The 20,491-nt window shown below is 40.9% G+C and overlaps 5 protein-coding genes and 1 long non-coding RNA gene across 10 annotated transcripts; 3 read left to right on the forward strand and 3 right to left on the reverse strand.

Moving 5' to 3' along the window:
• Positions 1-76: 76 nt before the first annotated feature.
• Positions 77-1,758, reverse strand: Pex19 (peroxisomal biogenesis factor 19). The gene is given in 9 exon segments (XM_076389647.1): positions 77-175; positions 177-244; positions 247-282; positions 393-615; positions 699-784; positions 787-861; positions 925-942; positions 945-1,106; positions 1,488-1,758. Coding segments are annotated over 9 exon segments (828 nt in total). The 5' UTR covers positions 1,549-1,758.
• Positions 1,759-2,838: 1,080 nt separating this feature from the next.
• On the reverse strand, positions 2,839-4,555 carry LOC143185264 (hsp70-binding protein 1). Of its 2 annotated transcripts, none has more exons than XM_076388177.1 (5): positions 4,378-4,555; positions 4,042-4,279; positions 3,543-3,945; positions 3,224-3,461; positions 2,839-3,146 (listed from the first exon to the last, which is right to left on the reverse strand). In XM_076388177.1, exons 1-5 carry the CDS (start codon positions 4,419-4,421, stop codon positions 2,936-2,938), a joined length of 1,134 nt encoding a protein of 377 aa, XP_076244292.1. In that variant the 5' UTR covers positions 4,422-4,555; the 3' UTR covers positions 2,839-2,935. The 2 variants fall into 2 exon arrangements, with proteins under 2 accessions (XP_076244292.1, XP_076244379.1); XM_076388264.1 differs by having other exon boundaries at positions 2,839-3,084; positions 4,378-4,518.
• A 503-nt stretch (positions 4,556-5,058) lies between these two features.
• Positions 5,059-6,120, reverse strand: Rpii15 (RNA polymerase II subunit RpII15). The gene is made up of 3 exons (XM_076388612.1): positions 5,617-6,120; positions 5,459-5,532; positions 5,059-5,335 (listed from the first exon to the last, which is right to left on the reverse strand). Exons 1-3 carry the CDS (start codon positions 5,743-5,745, stop codon positions 5,146-5,148), a joined length of 393 nt encoding a protein of 130 aa, XP_076244727.1. The 5' UTR covers positions 5,746-6,120; the 3' UTR covers positions 5,059-5,145.
• Positions 6,121-6,970: 850 nt separating this feature from the next.
• LOC143182584 (uncharacterized) lies at positions 6,971-12,290 on the forward strand. 3 transcript variants are annotated; one of them, XM_076383681.1, is made up of 5 exons: positions 6,971-7,084; positions 8,428-8,828; positions 8,963-9,425; positions 9,744-9,884; positions 12,242-12,290. In XM_076383681.1, the coding sequence occupies exons 2-5, from the start codon at positions 8,454-8,456 to the stop codon at positions 12,250-12,252; spliced, it is 990 nt and encodes a 329-aa protein (XP_076239796.1). In that variant the 5' UTR covers positions 6,971-7,084; positions 8,428-8,453; the 3' UTR covers positions 12,253-12,290. The 3 variants fall into 3 exon arrangements, with proteins under 3 accessions (XP_076239796.1, XP_076239786.1, XP_076239804.1); XM_076383671.1 differs by lacking the exon at positions 12,242-12,290 and having other exon boundaries at positions 9,744-10,200; XM_076383689.1 differs by lacking the exon at positions 12,242-12,290 and having other exon boundaries at positions 7,011-7,084; positions 8,444-8,828; positions 9,744-10,200.
• Positions 11,919-14,564, forward strand: LOC143182597 (uncharacterized). The gene is made up of 2 exons (XR_013002489.1): positions 11,919-12,773; positions 13,816-14,564. It is a non-coding gene; the product is annotated as an uncharacterized LOC143182597 (long non-coding RNA).
• Positions 14,565-16,832: 2,268 nt separating this feature from the next.
• On the forward strand, positions 16,833-20,197 carry LOC143182578 (ankyrin repeat and SOCS box protein 16). Of its 2 annotated transcripts, none has more exons than XM_076383650.1 (5): positions 16,833-16,992; positions 18,039-18,382; positions 18,554-18,794; positions 18,896-19,139; positions 19,334-20,197. In XM_076383650.1, exons 1-5 carry the CDS (start codon positions 16,966-16,968, stop codon positions 19,885-19,887), a joined length of 1,410 nt encoding a protein of 469 aa, XP_076239765.1. In that variant the 5' UTR covers positions 16,833-16,965; the 3' UTR covers positions 19,888-20,197. The 2 variants fall into 2 exon arrangements, with proteins under 2 accessions (XP_076239765.1, XP_076239773.1); XM_076383658.1 differs by lacking the exon at positions 16,833-16,992 and adding an exon at positions 17,932-17,948.
• Positions 20,198-20,491: the final 294 nt, after the last annotated feature.

Raw genomic sequence — 20,491 nt, forward strand, 5'->3', positions numbered from 1 at the left:
CGTTAACACGCGCGTTGTACATTCTTATCTTGTTGTTACTTCAATTTTCACAGAGTCTAATACAACGAAAACAGATTTACATCAAACAACAATTTTGTGGCGATTCCATGCCACGAAGTAGTCCTGGAATAATAGGATTACCCTCGGCATCGATTTGAAAAGGTGTCGTTTGTTCTCACTACAAGTTCTTCGGGCAATTGACCGCATCCTTCTACTTCTATCAGGAGCGATATTATCGTTTCAGACGTTTCTTCTTAATTTCTTCTGGGTCGTCGTCTTTTCCTTTCCAGTTCAGCGCGTATCTTGGACAAGAGGAATATACGTATCATCATCATCGTCGTCAGTATGGTAAAAGAAAATTCTAACAGTAAACGTATAATTATCTGTATCACTAACTTGCCGCAACAATTCCAGCTGTTTGGTAAACCTTTGTAAATCATTGGCAGATATTGTTGCTTTTTTCTCTTCTAACCACTCGGGATATTTGTCTATTACTTCTTGCAACGGTGGATATAAAATTTCTTTCAAAAGCAAATGTTGTACCATTCCTTGCATGAGTGGTATCATGGCGTTAGGTAAAATGGTATCGAGCATTTCAGATAGATCAGTTTCACTCTACAATGTTCCCACGAAGGAATACGTTTTAAGATGCTCGAATTAATATTAAAGAAACGTTCACACGATTTTTAAACAACTACCTGTAAATTTACGCACGTTGCAGACACGTCATTTATCGCTCGAGCAATGGCAGATTCAAAGTCTGCACTCATGCTGTCTTCTTCTTATTATCATCATCCGTAATTACACTCGCAATTGTCTCTGCCATTTTTTTGACCGAAGCTCCTAGTTCATTCTCCGTTCCTACATGGAAAAATTTGCATGTCTCTATAACATCTTCTCGATAATTTGTCAAAAAACCATTACCATTTTTAATGAAATTTGTAGATTCTCTTCAAATTGGTCAGCAGCTTCTTTAATGAAATCTTTTGTCCAAGCATCCTCTAAAATTTCAGTTGTTTTCTTATCCGCTGTCGAGTCAAAAGTATCTGTTTTCTGAACATCCTCTTTATCTGATTTCTCTTCTTTATTGAAATCTTTCAATGCACCTAAGACATCATAGTTATACAATAACCATTATTCTTAAGCACAACATTTTTAATTTTAATAGATTTTCATTTATTCAAATATGCATAATATACGTAGCCACATGTTATATCGGACGATATAGTAGCATTAATAGAGGGGTGTATGTAAACGGATGATGTATGCAATGCTATATACAATATATTATTTTTAATTTATACTTACGCTCTAACAAAAAGTGTGTAAAACATGTTTCATGGGAAAATACCGACTAGAGAAAAAAAGGTGTGCAAAACGAACATGTACTTACATACATATTTTCCACGATATGTTTATGCTTGAGATTAGAATTATCAACAATATTTTGACTAGTTTGAAAATCGTTCAGCGGAGTAATTACTTACTGTCTAGTAAATCGTTCAATTCCTGGTCCTCTATTTGATTCGCACATTTTTTGTCAGCCATGTCTGTCCCCTTTCTATTTTTTGACAGTAACAATACAAAGTTTAACAAGTTCGCTACTGCCACCAAGAAAATGGTAGTGGCGTGCCGTGTGCTACCGATTCCTACTGCTAGAGGATAACCAACACAGTTGCGCACTCCGTCCGTACTCTCTCGCAGCACAACAAGCGGCGGAATCGCGGTGGTGGTAGAAGTAGTAATGCTTTCGTGGGTATCTACTGGCTCGTGCCTTTTTTACCATTCGTACGAATCGTATGCTTATGCATGACGTACTACATGTACGTACGTACATACAACCTGCGTACTACGAAATCGCGATAACGCGCCCCCTACTATCTACAATTTACCCAATGAGAGAGTTGCCTCGAAGCGAGTGACAACGAGTCCAAGATGACTCTGAACTCGGAACTATTTCGAATCTCTGCTGCTTACATTAGTATTAATATAATATTAACTAACGTAAAGTGCTGCGTAAAGTCATTTTGCGAATTTGGAACCAACTTAATTGTTTCGAATCTCTTTGCCTCCTGGAATATCGAATAAGAGTGAAAAGGATTCGACGGGGTTTGGTTGTTCATTAACGTTCGACAGTCACGCGAGACGTGTCTCGAGATTCGAGGCAAATTTCTTCGTCCAGAGGATACTCAATCTCACAATAGCGGCCGATCAAAAACCGGCATCGATCTTTGATTTTTCGCACGCAGAATAGCACATGCTGTGCGTCCACGCTGCTTCGACGGCGGTAGGGACGCGTTGAAAATTACGTGACATACACACATAGGTATGCGCACGAGCGTAAATCGCGGAACGCCGCTCCATACATCTGTATAGTATTATGCTTATATTCTATACACGTATGATGTACATGTTCCTCCCTCATACGAGATTACAAACAAGCAAGAAAGAGAACGAATCATTCCATTATTTCTATTGGATTTTACTTATCGTCAGTCGCACTTCATATTTTCACAATTTTTATAACAATATATCGCGAAAGAAATGTATAACATTGAAGGATCGCTTTAACGAAACTTCCATCGTAATTGATTTACGGATTATACGCGTCGATATGTATGTACATATGTGCGTACATATACGATAGAGAGACATATAAATCGTATCTATAATAGAACGGAAGATCAATTTTGAAATTAGTACTGTAAAACCGAAAGTAGTTCGCTCAATAATCCACGTTGTAGATACATACTTTCAAGCGATGTCGCTCGATACAAGTATCTTCATAGTTACAACTTCGACGAAGGAATTAATATGTGTAATACATCCTATAATAAGTAAAATAGATTCAGTTTTGTTTATTAACAATAAGACGTAACGATGTACAAATTTAATACACGCGAACAAGACTTCACAGGTGCTATGATATATACAATTATCTTTCTTGATTTGTGTCTTGCTCAGAAAAAACTTTGCTTAATACGCGATAACATGTATCTACTTGGTCCGAGCTCTCCTCTTGTTTCAAGTCTTTTATACAATGCTCCAATGTAGATTGGAGGCAAAGTTCCGGTCGTCGACACTCTTTCAAAGCAGGAAGAAAATCATTATCGGTTAAACCATCGAGAATGTTCAATAACTGGTCTCTGAAATATTGCATCACGATATCGCACTCTACTCGATTGTACAAGTCAAATGAAATAAACAAACAAAGAATAAATACCTAATATCTGGAAGTAGTTCATCCATGGTTAGCAAACCTGTTGCTTGCTCCACCAAACCCATATTCACTAGCGTTAGCTTCAAATCGTTTGCGTCTTCTTTGTTACAAAGAGACGAAAGCAAAAAGGCAGATTTGATTTGCAACTTTGTCACCGAACTTTGCATAGCTCTCAGAAGAACAGAATAGCCATCATTTATGTCCATGTATCGTAAAGAGATCGGGTGTTCACGAACTATACCTATATTCAATGCATAAGTTACAGACTCAAAAGTTCGTATTCGACGCGATGTTTATCTAAGCGACATGGATTTGTGCTTACAGGATACAGCATACAGAGCTTTGATTCTGGCAGCTTCTGCTGGATCCGTATCTATCATGTTCAATAGTATAGGAAATAGGCCAGTCTCCAGGAACCTTTCTTGACAGAAAGGATTATTCTGAGCTAATTCGGCTATTACATCCGCTGCCCTCCACCTAATGCTGCTATGAGGAGAATTTAGACAAGGGCCGAATATCGCAAATCCGCCTATTTTATAAAAATCATTAGCAATATCTATATTGTCTACGTAATCCGCGATTCTTTCTAAAGCAGATTCATGTTGCGACGTATCATCTTCCGGTCTAAGTTCCACTATATTCGATAGAATTTTTATAGCCTTTTGTAACTCTTCTATTACGTTGCACGACAACGAGGAAAGCGTTTGCTTTAAAAATTCCTGTCGCTGTAAATGAATATACGAATCAGCATAATCGATCATCTTATAAATACATATAAATATGCAATAGATTCAAACTCATATATGTATATATGGGCCTACTTCATGGTCCATTGGACGAAATTCAGTAGAGCTCGTAGAACCTTGAGAATCGGTTGCTTCCATAGCAAATCTAAGTAACCCTTGTAGATTCGTAGGCTGTCTAGGTTGATTCGATATGGGTTGCAATTGGGAATCGATGTTATTTGGATTCGACGGACCTTCGATCGACAATGGTCTCATGCTGCTACTCGCGCGTGGTTGTTCCTCTGTTTTTTCGCGAGTATTGGAATGTTCCGAGCTAGAACGATATTTAAACACACATACATAATGCGTAGAAATGATCTTGAACGTCAATAAAGCTGAAACTCGTTAATGGTAGGGAAGAATCTTTTATACCTGTCCATTTTGTCTGTAATTTTCGTCGTATGCCCTGCACCCATTAATCAATTATATCAGTCTCAAAATAATATTCCTTCGACGAACCGGCAAAAACGGTAGTTCATTATGGGACTCGATACGTTCTCGCTCTTAATTCTTCTTACCACCTTGGTAGTAAATGATCAAAATCAGGAAAATTTTTGTTAAAGTGCGTATTAAATTTGCTTTCGCATTTGAAGCAGATTTCGACAATAAGCGAACGAAACTTGGTTAGGGTCAAAGACGTACGTATGTACATACATACATTACATTGCTCACATGCGACGACGAATATGCGCAACCGAGTTGTTGTTCGATGGTGGTAGGTTTCGTTCTTATACGTTACAGAACGCATGCGCGTACACGGTTTACGCATCTGAAAATGTGACCTGCAGGTACGCCGCAATGGTAAATCGTTCGTAATTCCGATGGCTAGTGCCCATACTAGACGGTTGAACAAAAAGAATGTCGGCAACTTTTTCCGTATAAACTGCTATAGGTAGTACATACTAACATAAAGTACAAGATAAATAAAAGTTTATATCGATTAAAATTTATTCGTTAGATACACGTTCCTAATCATGTAGCACGATATACCTATACCGTACGTACACACACACACACCACACGTATGAACGAGGCGTATCATGCTCCTTGAAATAAGGTTTTTAAATTTTTATTTTCAATTTTGACAATTACAATTTGAGTAATTACGTACAGAATTATAATCGATCGGCTAAAATCTCCTTATTCCGTCCACCTATGAGAACAATGTTGATTAGTACAGACGTAATATAACCTCATTTCTTCTTCCGCTCGTCTGGTTTGTGCCTGAAAAAATACTGCCTCCCTGTGATTACACTTTGGACAAGGATGTTCTTCGGTTCTTGGTAAAGTAGGGTCTGAGATGACATCAGCTACTATGTGCGTTAACTCACTGAAATCAAATCATTTACGTGTAATAAACAACACCCACATGCGAACGCATCCAACAATATTTATACGGATGCCGAAGGCTTCTTTATTCATTCGTAAAAGCTACTATTATCTTCTCACTTACTCGATTTCATGCATAATTTTGTTTACGTAAATACAGTTACTGTCAGCGAGCTGTTTGAAATCGCAATTTCTACACTGGAAAAATATTTATGATCGCATATTTTTCGAATTACGCTTCGATGTTAAAAGAACCAAGCATAAGTCAAGCGTAATACGTACCGCGTACATTAATACCTTGTTTTCTTTATCTTCTTTGGGGTATAACATGTTATTACATTCTTGACAAAATCTAATGCCAACAAAACCTGGCCCGTCGTCGTGCGTATCATATCCAGTTATTTTCGACATATTTCAATCGTTAGTTGTTATCGTATCCAAAAGCGTACGCACGTGTAATTTAACAATCTTTACTTTTGTAGACAGAACACAGATAAACGATACTACTTCAGTATCTACTAGAGGCAAACTTAGAGACCGAATACACGCGGCGAACACGTACAATATGCACGCGTCGTTTTCCCATTCGTAAAACTACGTAAATATGCGTACGTATGCATATGCGAAACGCGTCGCTACCTACTTTAGTACCTTCAGAGAATATTGTTTAGAAAATTTTATCACGTTAAATCAGCGAAGAAGTTTAACGAAATTAATAAAAGTTTGTTGGTTATACATCGCGGTTACACGTTTCTCTCAAAGTATATACGAGAAACTACTTCGATACATACAGTATCCATAGGCAGTTGATCGTTAAGGCAGGTGTATCGATATTGAGTTCGATACGAGAGGGACTATTTACATGAAACATAATTGTAAAATTTTTTAATAATTTCTCATTGATTTATTCGTTTCATAACGCGTATTTATACTACAAATATACAGACGCAGTATGTACATTTGCATACATTGGAGAGCGATTGACTCGCGGCGGTTAAGCCACTTGTTTAAAATTTTTGGTTCATTCTCATGAAATCGTGCGAATTCATAGATTTGGAGTTCCTTATGGCTTTTTTTCTCGTATACGTAACCACGTATCTGTCTCAGAATATATTTCGTATTGAATGTTACGAACAAAAGGAAAAGGTAGGATGATCGAAAACGAACGAAGTTTTAAAAATTAAATATCGGATTCTCAATAGTGATTCTTATCAAACGCGTACGGTACGAGCAGTGAGTACGCGTCATAATACTTTCGCGTCTTGGGTATAGTAGAGATGAAATTTTGAATAAAACAGTTGTATGCCGTTCGCACGAGGAGAATGCAAAGAACAATGCTTATTATATGAACGTTAGTATCGATAAACTTTTCGGTAAACGAAATTCGAGGAAATATCGAAAAGATTTTATCGCTAACGATAGATCTGTGATACACGTACACACATGCGCACTATGCCGCATATGCGTATAGGAGACGCAGAATATATAGATATTAGGTGTTACGTTCAGCAGGTATACATAGATAGATAGGCTGTGAGCACGAGTTCTGGGAGTTTAACGTTCGTAAGAGTTTTCAGGAAAGGCAAGAGGTGCGCTAGTGTTCCATTAAGCTACCCCCAGCCTTACTACCCCCACCCTTTTGTCAGAGCTCCCCTAGCTAGTGCAAATCTCGGCGGATGAATGTTTTCTTAAGGGATTCTTCCCGAAAGCGACGCGAAAATCTGAGAGGAATTGACGAGGATAAAAATTTGTAAGTGAGATCATTTATCGTGAAACTCATGCTATCGTTCCATTTTCGGATTTTCAAAGTTTGTGGTATTCGATTTCGTAAACTAAGAAGAAAGATCAAACTTGCGTTCAAGGCGTTCCTGGGGGGTGATGGCACTCACGCCGACAGCGTCTCCCACAAAGATTTCACCATTTTTCTATTGACAAAAAGATTTTTCACTTCTCCGTATACGTCGGTTGTTTTTTGGTTAACCTGTCGGCTAGTATGCTTTGAACACGTGATTACGATAAATGCCGCGTAACTAGAGTTTATATTCGAATATTTCTTTTCGGATAATTCTCTCATACGCTGCCAACGAAAAATTTGTTTTGTTGCTCATTCGCTGTCGGATAATGCTACGAGTTTTCTTTAAAAGCTTTTCAATGTTAATTTTCTTCTTTGTAGTTAAACTTATTTACGATGCATTTACCGCGATCGAATTATTCAATTAAAAGATACTCTTTGTGTTTTGAAATTACGATATATGCATACCTATGTGTATATATGTGTGTGTATATATATATATATATATATATGCATATCTACATGTATGTACATATCATGTATCTACATGTATCTACATACATATAAATATAAATATATTATATTATATTATATTATATTATATATATATATATATGTGCGTGTGTGTGCGTGTGTGTGTACGTATACACGTATATACGCGAGTAGGACTGAAATACATGTCTTGTAATACTAAACTTTCATTAGACAGTACAGCCATATTGTACAGTATGTTAAATGAATTGTTGTATATTCATTTAATATACCATTATACGTTAACTTCTTCTCCTCTACTTAGTCTTAGGTTTTCTGTGTTTGCTTTCTGTGTTTACAGATGATTTTTGTCAAACTTCACGCTCAATTCTGTCACAAATTGAAATTTAAAAGCTACACGTACATAGTAATTTCATTCGACTATCCGGCTAACTTAATCTGAATTTCATTCGTTGCACGTAAATTTTAATTCACACTATTTCGCTCTAATTTTTGCTATTCAGCAAAGAGTTTACCTTTGTCTTTTCGAGTAAACTACCAAGATATCAAACTCTACGAAACTTGTATTATTAAGTAAGGATTTCTGTGGCATCTTAATCCATGCTGCATATACTGGTTTAGTCAAAGAGAATTAACGTATGTTATACGCAACGTACCTTCTAATCTTTCAAATTCTGTTGAAAATACTCCAAGACTTTCGCACGGGGATAAATTCTGCGATTGGAAAAGTGCAATAAATTTTTTTGTTACAACTCGATTCGTCGTTGCCTTTAGTCGTTAAAATCTAATCAATGTATTGGTGTTAACAGGAGAGTCTTTCTAAAGCGGTATTATAATGGAGAGCGGAAGTAACTTACATACACCGGGTAGTTATCCTGGTGGGGATCGCCAGCAGTTTTGCGTTTCCTGGAATTCTCATCAGTCAAACATGCACAGCGCATTTCCAAAACTTTTAAGTTCCGAGCAATTCGTTGATGTCACTTTGGCTTGCGACGGAGGATCAATAAAGTGTCACAAAGTTGTGTTGTCAGCTTGTAGCGATTATTTGGAACGTCTCTTGTTGGAAATACCATGTACCCATCCCATTATCTTTTTGAGAGATATGAGAATGTGGGAGCTTCAAGCTTTGGTGGAATTTATGTATCGTGGAGAAGTGTACGTAGAACAACAACAACTTGCTAAGTTAATGCAAGCTGCGGAAGCGTTGCAGGTAAGAAATTGAAGAAACTTATCCACAAGTTCTACCATAATTTCAAAGACCATTGTCGTTTATTCTTGATTCCAATCATTTCCGATAGAAATATGATACCGGTGATTTCAACGATGACATTTCTCGGTTGCCAGGTTCGTGGTTTGTCCACTCAAGGGAACGATAATTCTTCAAGTGAAAATAATACGCAACAGTGCGACTCTAATACTTCCGTTGCTCCAACTACGACTACGCAGCAAGACGGATCTAGCTATCAAGGTGAGGAAACTCCATCTCATGACGGATCTTCGAATGCCAACTTTCTCGAGACTACACCGCTTGCTGCGTCCGGCACGGCATGCGCTCCATCGCATAATACCACGCCGGTATCGCAGAATCCCAGTTCCTCAACTTTTATGAACATGGAGCACAGCGAAGCATTGCAGCATTTGGAGAAAGCACTTAGCGCTTGCGAAGCAACGTTAACCGAGACTCAAGGAATGGTAAAAATGGAACCGGACGAGCAATTCACTCAGCAACAAGACGTTAAGCCATACTCTATCAGTATGGTACCAAGCAGTAATTGTAATCCTAGCAGTCCATTTCCTGCGATCGAAGGTAAGATGGAAATGCAAAAGCAACCGGTAGAAAGAAGGTTTAAACAAATATGTTCAAGTACATTTCGTTTGTCTTTCTTTCCTCTTCACCTTTTCTTTCTGTTCTGCACACTTTCTTTCATCATCGCCTTCTTCTTCCTCTTTCTCTTCCTCTTCCTCTTCCTTCTCCTACTTCTACTCCTCCTCCTTCTCCTCCTCCTACCCCCCCCCCCCCCCCCCCCTTCTTTTCTCAGAATATCGTAACTTTTCGAGTACCAGTACCAGTACTATGTGTAGTTGGAAATTTCGAAATAAACAAAACAAATCGTTCGATTTTCAGGATACCAGAGACGACAGAGACGTTCAGAAGAAGAATTGAAACAGGCATCGGACATGGTCGCACGTGGTATGACGTTTCAAGTTGCTTCGGAAAAGTACAAAATTCCGATAAGTACGATTCGATTCTACATGGTTAGAAAAGGTATATTGCAAAGGCGAAAACGCGGCCGTGGTTCGAGTAATCTCGGGGTGAATAGCCAACCAGGGAGTCCCGCGAGTCCGCCATATCACATGATGAATTACCGTTTGCCAGAGAGCCTAAACTCCAGCCTACCGTAGTGCTTTACAAAAAGTAGCGAGTTTTTAGACTTGAGTTGAATCGAACAAATTTTTTATTGCCGTATCGGAGCTGTTCCAGACTGTCATTCTTCCCATTCTTATTGACTCACACTGAGTTATCCGTTCGTTCGATATCAATCGCGACTCACGATTACGCGCACATCTATCCATGAGTGCGTTTTCATCGAACTGCTCTCGTTCGTTACTCCATACACATTTATTGCATTTACAGAAGTTAGTAATTTAATAGAGAATAATTGACAATGTGTACTACGTATGGTACACGATAGGTTCGATTTTAGTCTCGAACAGCTCGGTTTCGTGTACATAAAAATATCCTACGCGAGCTTTCGGACGCAGCATCGAGAGATAGGATAACGAGATGAACAGAAGAAAGCAGCAAACCCTTGGCGCGTTGATTTAGAAACCTTCGGTTCACGTCGCAATAGTATTCTCTCTCTCTTGTGCAATTTTATTTAACGAGAAAAAATATTTTGAATAATTTTTCGTTCTTTTATGCCTCGACGGGTGTCGTGTAGGCAAGTAGAACTGTGGGTGTATTCATAAACAAAGATCGATGCAGCGCTCGAAGGTCACTCGTACGGTTCAGTTTCGGGCCGTGTTCCGTTCTTCTACTTAGTGACACATACACCTTGCGTACATGGATAGCGTAAGAGGTATTTTTTTGAGTCCTATACACAGATTGATACAACAGATTTACAAAACACGGTTCATAGAGAAGATTGAACGCGACATGCAAAAGATATTTTTACGATCGTTCGAAAATCTTTTTGATATAATACGTATCTGTAGGATAGATTCTTTTTTTATTGCGCCGCACACACATTCACTCATACAGCCCACAAACTAAAAACACACACACTACACCGCACCGCACCACACCACACCACACCGCACCACACCACACCACACCGCACCACACCACACCACACCACACCGCACCACACCACACCACACCACACCACACCACACCACACCACACCACACCACACCACACCACACCACACCACACCACACCATACCACACCACACCACACCACACCACACCACACCACACCACACCACATCACACCACACCACACGCACACAAAGACACAGACAGAGACAGGGATAGACATAAAACGCGCGCGTACGCGACACACGTGCTATATATACATGCTGTACATACTTACACGCATACGTAGGTGTATATACATATACATATACATATATACATGTGTGTATGTGTGTATACATATATGTAAGGAAACGCGTATGTACCGTTAATTTGTTCCGTTCGAACATACGGCATAATTCGTAAAAATAATTCGAGACTCTAAGCAACAACAAGTTCGATCTTTCTTCGCTAAATCGACCAGAACGCAATACGTCGTTGTTGGCTAAAAGTTTAATCATCAGTTCGTTCGATTAGGTGCGAAATCGGCGAAAAGGGCAGAAAGGAAGCTCGTAATCCGTAGAAGCATAGTAATTACGGCGAGGTCTTAGGCTTCGTCCATGAACGAATGAATATTAGTCACTATGTTCAAGACTGGTAACACATGGCTGATTCGCAACCACGTCGGTCTCGTATCGTAAAATTTGGATCTATCGCTTAGATATTTTTGTAGGCACTAAATGGTATTCTTTCGTTGCCATTGTATATATATATATGTGTGTGTGTTTATATATTTATACATATATGTGTGTCCGTGCGCGTGTATATACATACGCACATACACACATACATGTGCACAATAGACGGGCGTATGTATATATACATATATACGTATACACGTATTACAAGAATATTATATACGATTACAAGGAGTTACTGACACAATGAGTTATAAATTGATACGTGTACGTGCATACATGTACGTATATGTATGTACGTATCGTTAACTGAATACTCGATATTCGAAGAGCCGGTACTCGTTCAAAAAGTTTCACAATTCTTTAGCTTCGCGAAAAGAATGAAAGACGGAGAAAGAAGAAACTAGATCATGTCGTGTACGTAGCGCGAAAGATTGTATCAATTACGCATCGAGAATCGTGGTGCAGGCGTACTTTTGCGCGCATACATTTGCGAATGTCGCACGCGAGTATAAAGATACATAGAGTCCTATGTGTATACACACACTTGTACACAACAAGAAACATGCACACATATGCAGACATAAATACAACGTAATCGTACAGTGTATTGCCTTTGTTAAATAGCATTCGGATAAAGCCATATTTTTCCATGCAATGCAATAATCCAGCAAAGTAAATAACCGTAAACGTGAAACAGCCTAAAATAGAAGAGGGGGTACACGATTTAAAGAAAAACGGAAAAGAAGGAAGACGGTCGTAAAGGAAAGAAAGAGAATGATAACGACGAAGAGCAAGAGATGATGTAAGAAGAGGAAGAGAAAGGGGGAGGAAGGAGAAGGAAGAAGAAAAGAAGAAGAAAGAAGGGTAAAGACGAAAAAAGTAAGGAGGATAAACGATGTAAAATGTTGTACAGGCAATTTCTTACCATTTAGAACGCGTCTGCCTTTTATTCTGGCCTGATGATAAATTCTGACTTGATTTGTACTGGACAATATGCGACATACCGCGCGTAGAAGAGCAGCTAAATTAGGTTAGGAAGCTTTTGACTTTTGGTTGTACGCAACGAGTCCTAAACGCATTGAACCTCGTACGAGGGAATTCAAGTAGCGACAAATGGAGTAAGAGGAAGGAAGTACAGTGTCAAAGGTATATTTGTGTAAGTATGCTCATGCTATGCGATTTTGTTACTTGCTTTTCCTTCTTTCCTCTTCCGTGTGTTCTCTTTTTCCATTCCTCCTCCTTCTCCTCCTCCTTCTCCTCCTCCTTCTCCTCCTCCTTCTTCTCTTCCTCTACCTCAATTTCCGCCTCCACCTCCACCTCCGCCTCTTCCTCCTCTTGTTCCTCACCATGTATGCGGTGTTTTTCGTTGGACATAATATTTTTCCATTTTCCTCTATCCTGTTTCCGTGTCGTTCGAATGTCGGTATTCGGTTCACCGGAATCTTGGTTAAAGTTGAAAGAGAGCTCTCGCGCGCGAGCGCGCGCGTCTGTGTGTGTGTGTGTGTGTGTGAAAGAGAGAGAGGGAGAAAGGGAGAGGGAGAGGGGGAGAGAGAGAGAGAGAGAGAGATGACTATACGAAGAAAGCAAAAGGAAAAAGAGCAGAGAAAGTTAGAGAAGAGAAACATTGTAAGAGCGTGTGCGGTTATATCCGTGTCGCATTATAAGCGAAGAGAGAAGTAGATTTTTACAATAGCGTTGTTGCTTGAAAATTCGTATCGCGCGAATCATCGTTCAGAGTTCCAGTTGACAAAGGTTTTATACAGATCTATTAAAAACCAGTATTTCAAACCAATGAAGAATAATTAGTTTTCTAATAATAATGATACATTTTACGTGAACTTAGTACAGTGCTTAAGTCAGTAATGCTCAGCGTATCTAACAAATATTTTTAGTGGAAATCCGTGTCATACTCACGTGTATTATAATGCCCTTAAAATATGTAACTGAACAACAATCAAAGAAGCATGGACGATACTTGACGACTATACGATTATTATTGTAGCCGTTTTCTTAGAAGTACGTAGATCATAGCCATTTCGAGGCAGTTTACGTTATATATACATGTATACATATATTTAATTAGGTTATCGCTTCGGATGTCACTTTTTAAGGCGGTATTATTAATTTGTAGATAGAATTTACGATTATCTATTACAATGATCAGTCGCGATCCCTTTAATTAAGATTTCTTTTTACAGTTACCGATTTATATCAATGTCCTGCGAATAAGATGGAACGCGGTCGGTCGGGGTTCTTCTTCCGTGTTCTGTCCACTCTACGCAACGTCCTCTCTTCTTCCTTCGGTATTCGACACTTTCTCATTTATCTCGCGGGTAAAACCTCTACGAAACAGAAGAATATAATCAGAAGTTACTCGGATAATAGCAGAGCAAGAAAGGAAGAAGAGTACGGAAAAAGTGGAGATGAACGTGCGTAACGAGGGAACAACGCGAGATAGAGCGAAGCGCAGAGAAAATCGATCCACCGGTTCAGTGTCCCGTTCCGAAACAAAAGACCGATCGACTGGTTCCAGTTTCTAATTGAAATGGGCGGAGAACATTCGACAAATATTTTTCGACGAAATCACACACCTGTGAAAAGTCCAATTTTCTAAACGTAGGTTCCTTAAGACTAACAAATTTAGCGCGACCATTAAGCAACGTTGCGCGTATATACGAGCTATGTATGTAATATCGCGTTAAACGGCAGCCGTCTATCGATAGTTCGGATTCGGAACGAACAATGTCGTCGCATACGTGCACGCATTCTCGCGCGAACAGTGCGCGCACGCGATCGTACCATTTCCGCACGAAGAACGGCGCCGTTCGATGCGGTACAAATTGGAATTCACGCACGATCGAAATGCGTGCAAGCGCTGCGGAGAAACGAATAAAAATTAACAGTGGCGGTAGCGGCGAATATAGGTAAACATAATTATTGTACGAAGCCCCGCGTTGTTCGTTTCAGTCGTCTTTATTATATTGCGAACGCGCATCAAGAACGATTGTTTTCGAGAGAGGAGCCGCATCACGAATCGAAAGAGAAAGGAAGGAAGGAGAAGGAAAAGGTGGAAGGAGAAGGAGAAGAAGAAAGTATCGAATTGTATTTCTTTTTCTTTTTTTTTCCCACCCTTCCTTTTCGATCCGTTTAGAAGTTTTTCGTTTGCGTCGCGCGACCCTCAAGAAAAAGAGACGTCGAACGAAATGCGTAACTCAGACCTAAACATAGCGTCATTTCAGCAATTTCACTTTTGCGCATCCCGTGAGAGAGAGAGAGAGGGAGACAGACGACCACAGTCGGTCTCGTCAACGTCATAGAGAAACGGTATCGCGAAGTTCCAAACTTGTTCGATTCGCAACACACGCGCACTCCTGTACAGAATTTGTTCGTAGGATGGAAAGATGTCGATTAAAAATCTGTACTTGTCGGCTTCGTAAAATTAAAGTATTGTTGTTTGATTTACGTGTAAGCTGTACGTTAAGAAGAAGAAGAAAAAAAATGCTTATAATTTTAGGGTCGTGTAACGTGTGTTAGCGAAGCATGCTTCTAAGTAGGAAGATAGGACAATGCTATAACAATAATTATTATAATTAAAGTGAATTAAGGAAATAAGGCATTTAATAAGTGCAAAGTATTTCTTAATAAAAGTACTTCCAAAAAAAAAAAAAAAAAAAAAAAAAATGAAAACGTGTCGTATTGTTTACGGAAACCAACGCGATAATCTCTTCCTTGCCCTTGTATACGCGTGTACGTACGTTGCGTACGTTCTCACGCCGATCCTGTAAATATACATATAGAAATACACGTACGTACGTACATGCCACGGATGGAGGACGGCGGGTGCTGCCGCACGATCGTTCGTCACGTGCGGTAGTCGAAAATCATTGTCATTACTTGTGGTTATACCTAAACGAACGTTCACCAGTCGTTTTCGAGAAATACTTACCTACATACGGACATACGTAAGTCTGCACGCGCGTGCGATAACAACAGCATTTGTTCCCATACGCAGCTTACACGCGAGTGCGAGTGCAACGGCATGTAGGTGGGACGAAAGAGAAGCGCGCCAAGAGACGGTTTCGGCGCGTACGTACTGTTATGTCGTAAAGAAAGGAGGATGGGATTCTCTCTCGAGAATGAAACCATCTTTTTTTTTTTTTCTTTTTTTGTAACGAGAAGTTTTATTTGAAATACGCCTTTTTAATGAAATACAAGAAAACTATTCCACAAGGATGACACGCCTTAATACTACTGCTCGTGATTTGGAAGGGAACCCCCTGTTCCACGAGAGAGAAGGTTCCTTACATACAAGTTTTGTATACAGGGTTTTGGACTGTTTCGTTAGACGAGTCACTGGACATGTAAATTTAATCTGCTATCGACTCCAAACATTAGAGTCATCGTTTGGCAAAAAGGCGAAGATAACATTGAGTCGTCAGTCTTTCGTGAATCAGGCTCATCGCGAGGGGCGATACCGCATAACAGTACAATCGTCTAGTCCTTCGGAACGTTCTCTTCCGAAAAATCCTGTATCTCATTGTACGAATGTGTGCGTGTGTATGTAATGCACGCGTGTACGTATGTACGTAAATAAGGGCATATATATTATGCGTACGAACGCGAATATACACGCAACGAATCAATCGCTCTTTTTGCCAAAAGAGAAGATTTCGGAGAAGATTCTTCGGTACACATTCGCGATGCATGCGTACGTAGATATCCCGACGAACGTAAAATTCATCGCGCAAGTATAGAAGCAATCGAAATAACGGAAACGATGGAAAGAGTCCGTTCGATCGGCGGATAGATTTATTCACGCAGAGACGAATGTCGCGTAACAAACGGAAACAGAAAAGAGCAGATCGCATACAGATCGTCGTGACTAGCTAAGAGCGGTCGAGTGGTCGAAACGGTTACGCCTACGTATCAGGAATAGCGGTAAACGAATGATTCGTTCCGTGTGCGTTAGCGATGGGAAGTCAGAGTTTAATATCGTACGAAAGTATACGTATATACGGGGGAAATTTTGTGGGCAAAAGGTGACCACTCAAAGGGCGGTGAAATTTTCCGAGTAACAGTACGTACGTACGTACATTACCGCAACCTAACGCGAACACAAAGACGAGGTTGAACTCTCGTTGGGGGCGAACAAGAGTCGACAAGAGGAAAAGGACTAGACTGAAATCGAGTTCTTCGAAGCAAAAATTGCGCAGTTGTCGCGAGCGTGTGATTTGGTGCGCACACTCCCGCGCGTTCCCTTTGTGTTATTTTCGGGCAGAATCGCCGTTCGAAGCTTTAAATAGGACCGAGTTTCCGACGAAGAAGACAGTTTTCAACACCGGTCCTATATGCTGGAGCATCGTAGATTATTCGCTGTGAGTAAACAACGACGAACAACGTGTCGTGAAACGTCAAGCTTTATTTTACGATTACGAAAACTCGAGAATCGTGAAAAGTCGTCTGAGCATCGAAAGTTGTTTCGAGAGAGAGAGAGAGAGAGAGAGAGAGGGAGAGAGAGGGGAAGAGAGAGAGAGAGGAGAGAGAGAGAGACTGTACGTAGCACGCGCACGCATTCGCAGCAGTCGAGGTGTACACGACGAATACGCATTACGAATCTGAACTCTGAGCCGACAAGGAACGAATTAGAAAACGAGACCGCTTTCGAATAATACATTAGCAGCTCAAATTACGGAACGTCAATGCATACGAATTAAGCCTCTTAAGAATCCTGGATAATGAAAAACGGCAGTGGTCGGTCGGCGAGAGAACAGAAGGATCGGAAAGTGTCTAAGACGCGAACAACGTACGATTCAATGCGCAAACTACAAAAGTAAATAGTTAGCGAGAAGAAAATTAGGCCACCGTTGACGATTCTTAATCGGCTTTGGGCTCTGGGTTCCGATATCATCGCCAAAATTGCATCTTGGCTGGCTTGGCAGGGTTTCGAGGTACGGATCGAGATCTCGAGTGTCCGATCGAACGTACACCTCCACCGCATCGGCGAAGCGCGTGGCAATCGTAGTACTTGCATGTATGTACATATACGTGCTACGGAAGTAGCGCTTGTATTCGATGTCCTCTGCGCATCGGTTAAAGTAGAATAGAATAATATGCGTACGTATGTATATCGTCCGTCGTTAGGTCGTCAGTCGCGCATATTTTCGCGGGGAATTCGTCTAATCGTGGGGGGGGGGGGGGGGGGGGTGCGGGTTCTAGGGACACGTTCGTCTTCGAACAATGTCTTCGAACAACGGCAGGACGCGACGGATCGAAAAGGGATGGGACGATAAGGGGCAGAAAGAAGCGACCAAGAAAAATCGAGAGCAGAAAAGTCAGTCGAACAATTGTATCATTGTAATTTACCTGTCTTTTTCTTTCTTTTCTTGCCTTTTCTTTCTGTTCGATCGATTACAACGTTCAGATGCCCTCCGAATGCATCAGCAACACGTTGCAACGCGAACTGGCCGATTCCATAATACGTTTACAACCACTCGACGAGATTCGAATCTTGCTGGCTTGCGGAGCAAAAGCGAACGAACCCGTAACGCAAGGTTTGAGGCCGTTGCATTACGCGGTATGGCAGAGGTACACGGAAGCGGCTCAGCTACTGTTGGTACGCGGTGCAGACATCGACGCGACCGATGAGTGCGGATATTCAGCGTTGCACCTCGCCGCTGAACATGGCTACTTGGATTTGGTGAAGCTGTTGATCGAACACGGCGCCAAGGTTGATCATCGCCCGGATACTGGAGAACTTTTTCCAAGGTACGCTAATCTTTCGATTTTCTCTTTTAACCAAGTACGCATTACGTCTTTTTTTTTTTTTTCTCAAACACGGGGCTGTGTAAACTTATCGCGTGCGCATAGAAGGAAAAGATAGATTACTCTCTGCATCTTATCGTGGAAAAAATTAAAAGCGATTAACGATATATACAGGACAACATTATGCGACGAACCGCTGCGACTCGCTCTGAGAAACCGGCACGTTGAAGTGGCTCGAATTCTGCTGGAAGCTGGTGCGAATCCAAATAAAAGATATTTCTTTGGATCGGAGATCAATTTGGTCTCTCCCCTGGATTTGCAGTGCATGGAATTGTTGTTAGCGTTCGGAGCTCAACCGAATACGAGGGACCGAGCGGGACTTACACCCTTGATGAAAGCTGCAAGATTGCCACAGGTAAATTAACTCGCGCGCGCGATTACTGTCGATGGACGATCGCTTACCGAGAAAAAAAAAAAAACAAAGAAAGATGGTTATTCAGACGAAGCGTATTTCAGGGAATAGCTTCGGTGTTGCTTTTGCTGAGTTACGGAGCCGACGTTAATTCTATGGCCGACGCCAGGCACGATTACCGTACAGTTCTACATTATGCGATTCTGGGTGGCGATCCGGCGGTGATCGATCTTCTCTTGAAGCAGGGTGCCCCTCTCGATCTCGGTTCCGAGTATCAGAAGCCTACGGCTCTCGACTTGGCCATACTGAAGGGGGACCCTTCAATCGTACAGATGTTACTGGAATCGGGTGAGTTAACGATCGGCGGTCTCGACGACATTCGGGAAATCCGACTTACTTTTCCTCGCGGACACTTTTTTTTTCTTCTTTTTTTTTTTTTCCCCCACGCGGTCCCCGTTCGCGGTGTTTGATTTCAAGCAAAACACGTTCCGTCTGTCCTCCCTTTACGAAGCTTTCTCAATCGTAATCGTACGTCAAATCAGGGGCCGACGTCAACGCAACTTCGCCGATCATCGGCTCACCTCTTCACGTCGCTTGCGCGGACAACATTCCGAATAGGCTGGAGATTCTGTCGATGCTGCTGGAACGAGGTGCCGATCCGAATTTGGTAATACGCAGCGACGAAGGCCCTGCATTACGTCCGGTACTAGCAGAATACGTAGCTTCGAACGAAAATCCATCCGTCGAGGTCGTAGCTCTTCTGCTGAAATACGGAGCTCGAGTTGTGATCAAGACGCAGTTTCGCGATCCACACGGTATATTGAATTCCCTCCAGAACACAGCAGACAAACCGCGACTGCTTAAAGCGTTACTAGAGGCGGCGGAAAGTTTCGATCCATGTATGATAAGAAGATCCAGTAGTTTGACGGACGCACAGAAAGCGTTGGTAATGGAAGTGGCGAGAACTCCGTTGCCTCTGACTCATCAGGCCAGATTAATAGTCCGAAAGCTGTGCGGTACCAAGTTACCTAAAATTGTCCGTAAACTTCAGTTACCCCAGTCGTTACATCGTTATCTGCTTTACGATTTCCATTGACGGTTTATCGCGTTTCATTCGCTTCTTGAACAGAGAAAAGACAGCGAGTGAGTGAGTGAGTGAGCGAGCGCGAGAGCGAGAGGGAGAGAGAGGGGAATTCAGAGTTCACACTTTCTCCATTCTAAGTTTACTTTTATTCACGTACAAAAGTTAAAAAAAAAAAAAAAAAAAAAAAAAAGAAAGGTGGCATACCTGGACGTACGATCATCCCCGTGGATGTACATACATTTGCATCGAATGAAATGTGCCTTGTTACGTACTATAAGATGTATTAAATATATATGAAATATATGGAAATGTATACTGTCGAGTTTTATCGTTTGTACCTACAATCGTTCCTAACGTAACATTAATAATCGTAAAGGTAAGTAGCATTCGGATCTCTCTAAAATGGCCATCTGTAGTCGCTAGGTACGTATGCTCACTTAACTCTGTCGATCCCGGCTATCTTACTAGAGTCAATCTTGTCAGAATCGTTGAGGTTGTATTACCAAGCGAATTCGATAAAGGTCCTTACATTATCCGAGTGACCAGATCCGGTAGAATCGGGTGTCCGAGCGTTTATTTATTTATGCTTTATACATTGGGAAGCAATCATAAGAGA

The sequence above is a fragment of the Calliopsis andreniformis genome, chromosome 1 (assembly GCF_051401765.1).
Source record: "Calliopsis andreniformis isolate RMS-2024a chromosome 1, iyCalAndr_principal, whole genome shotgun sequence".
Lineage (NCBI taxonomy): Eukaryota > Metazoa > Arthropoda > Insecta > Hymenoptera > Andrenidae > Calliopsis > Calliopsis andreniformis.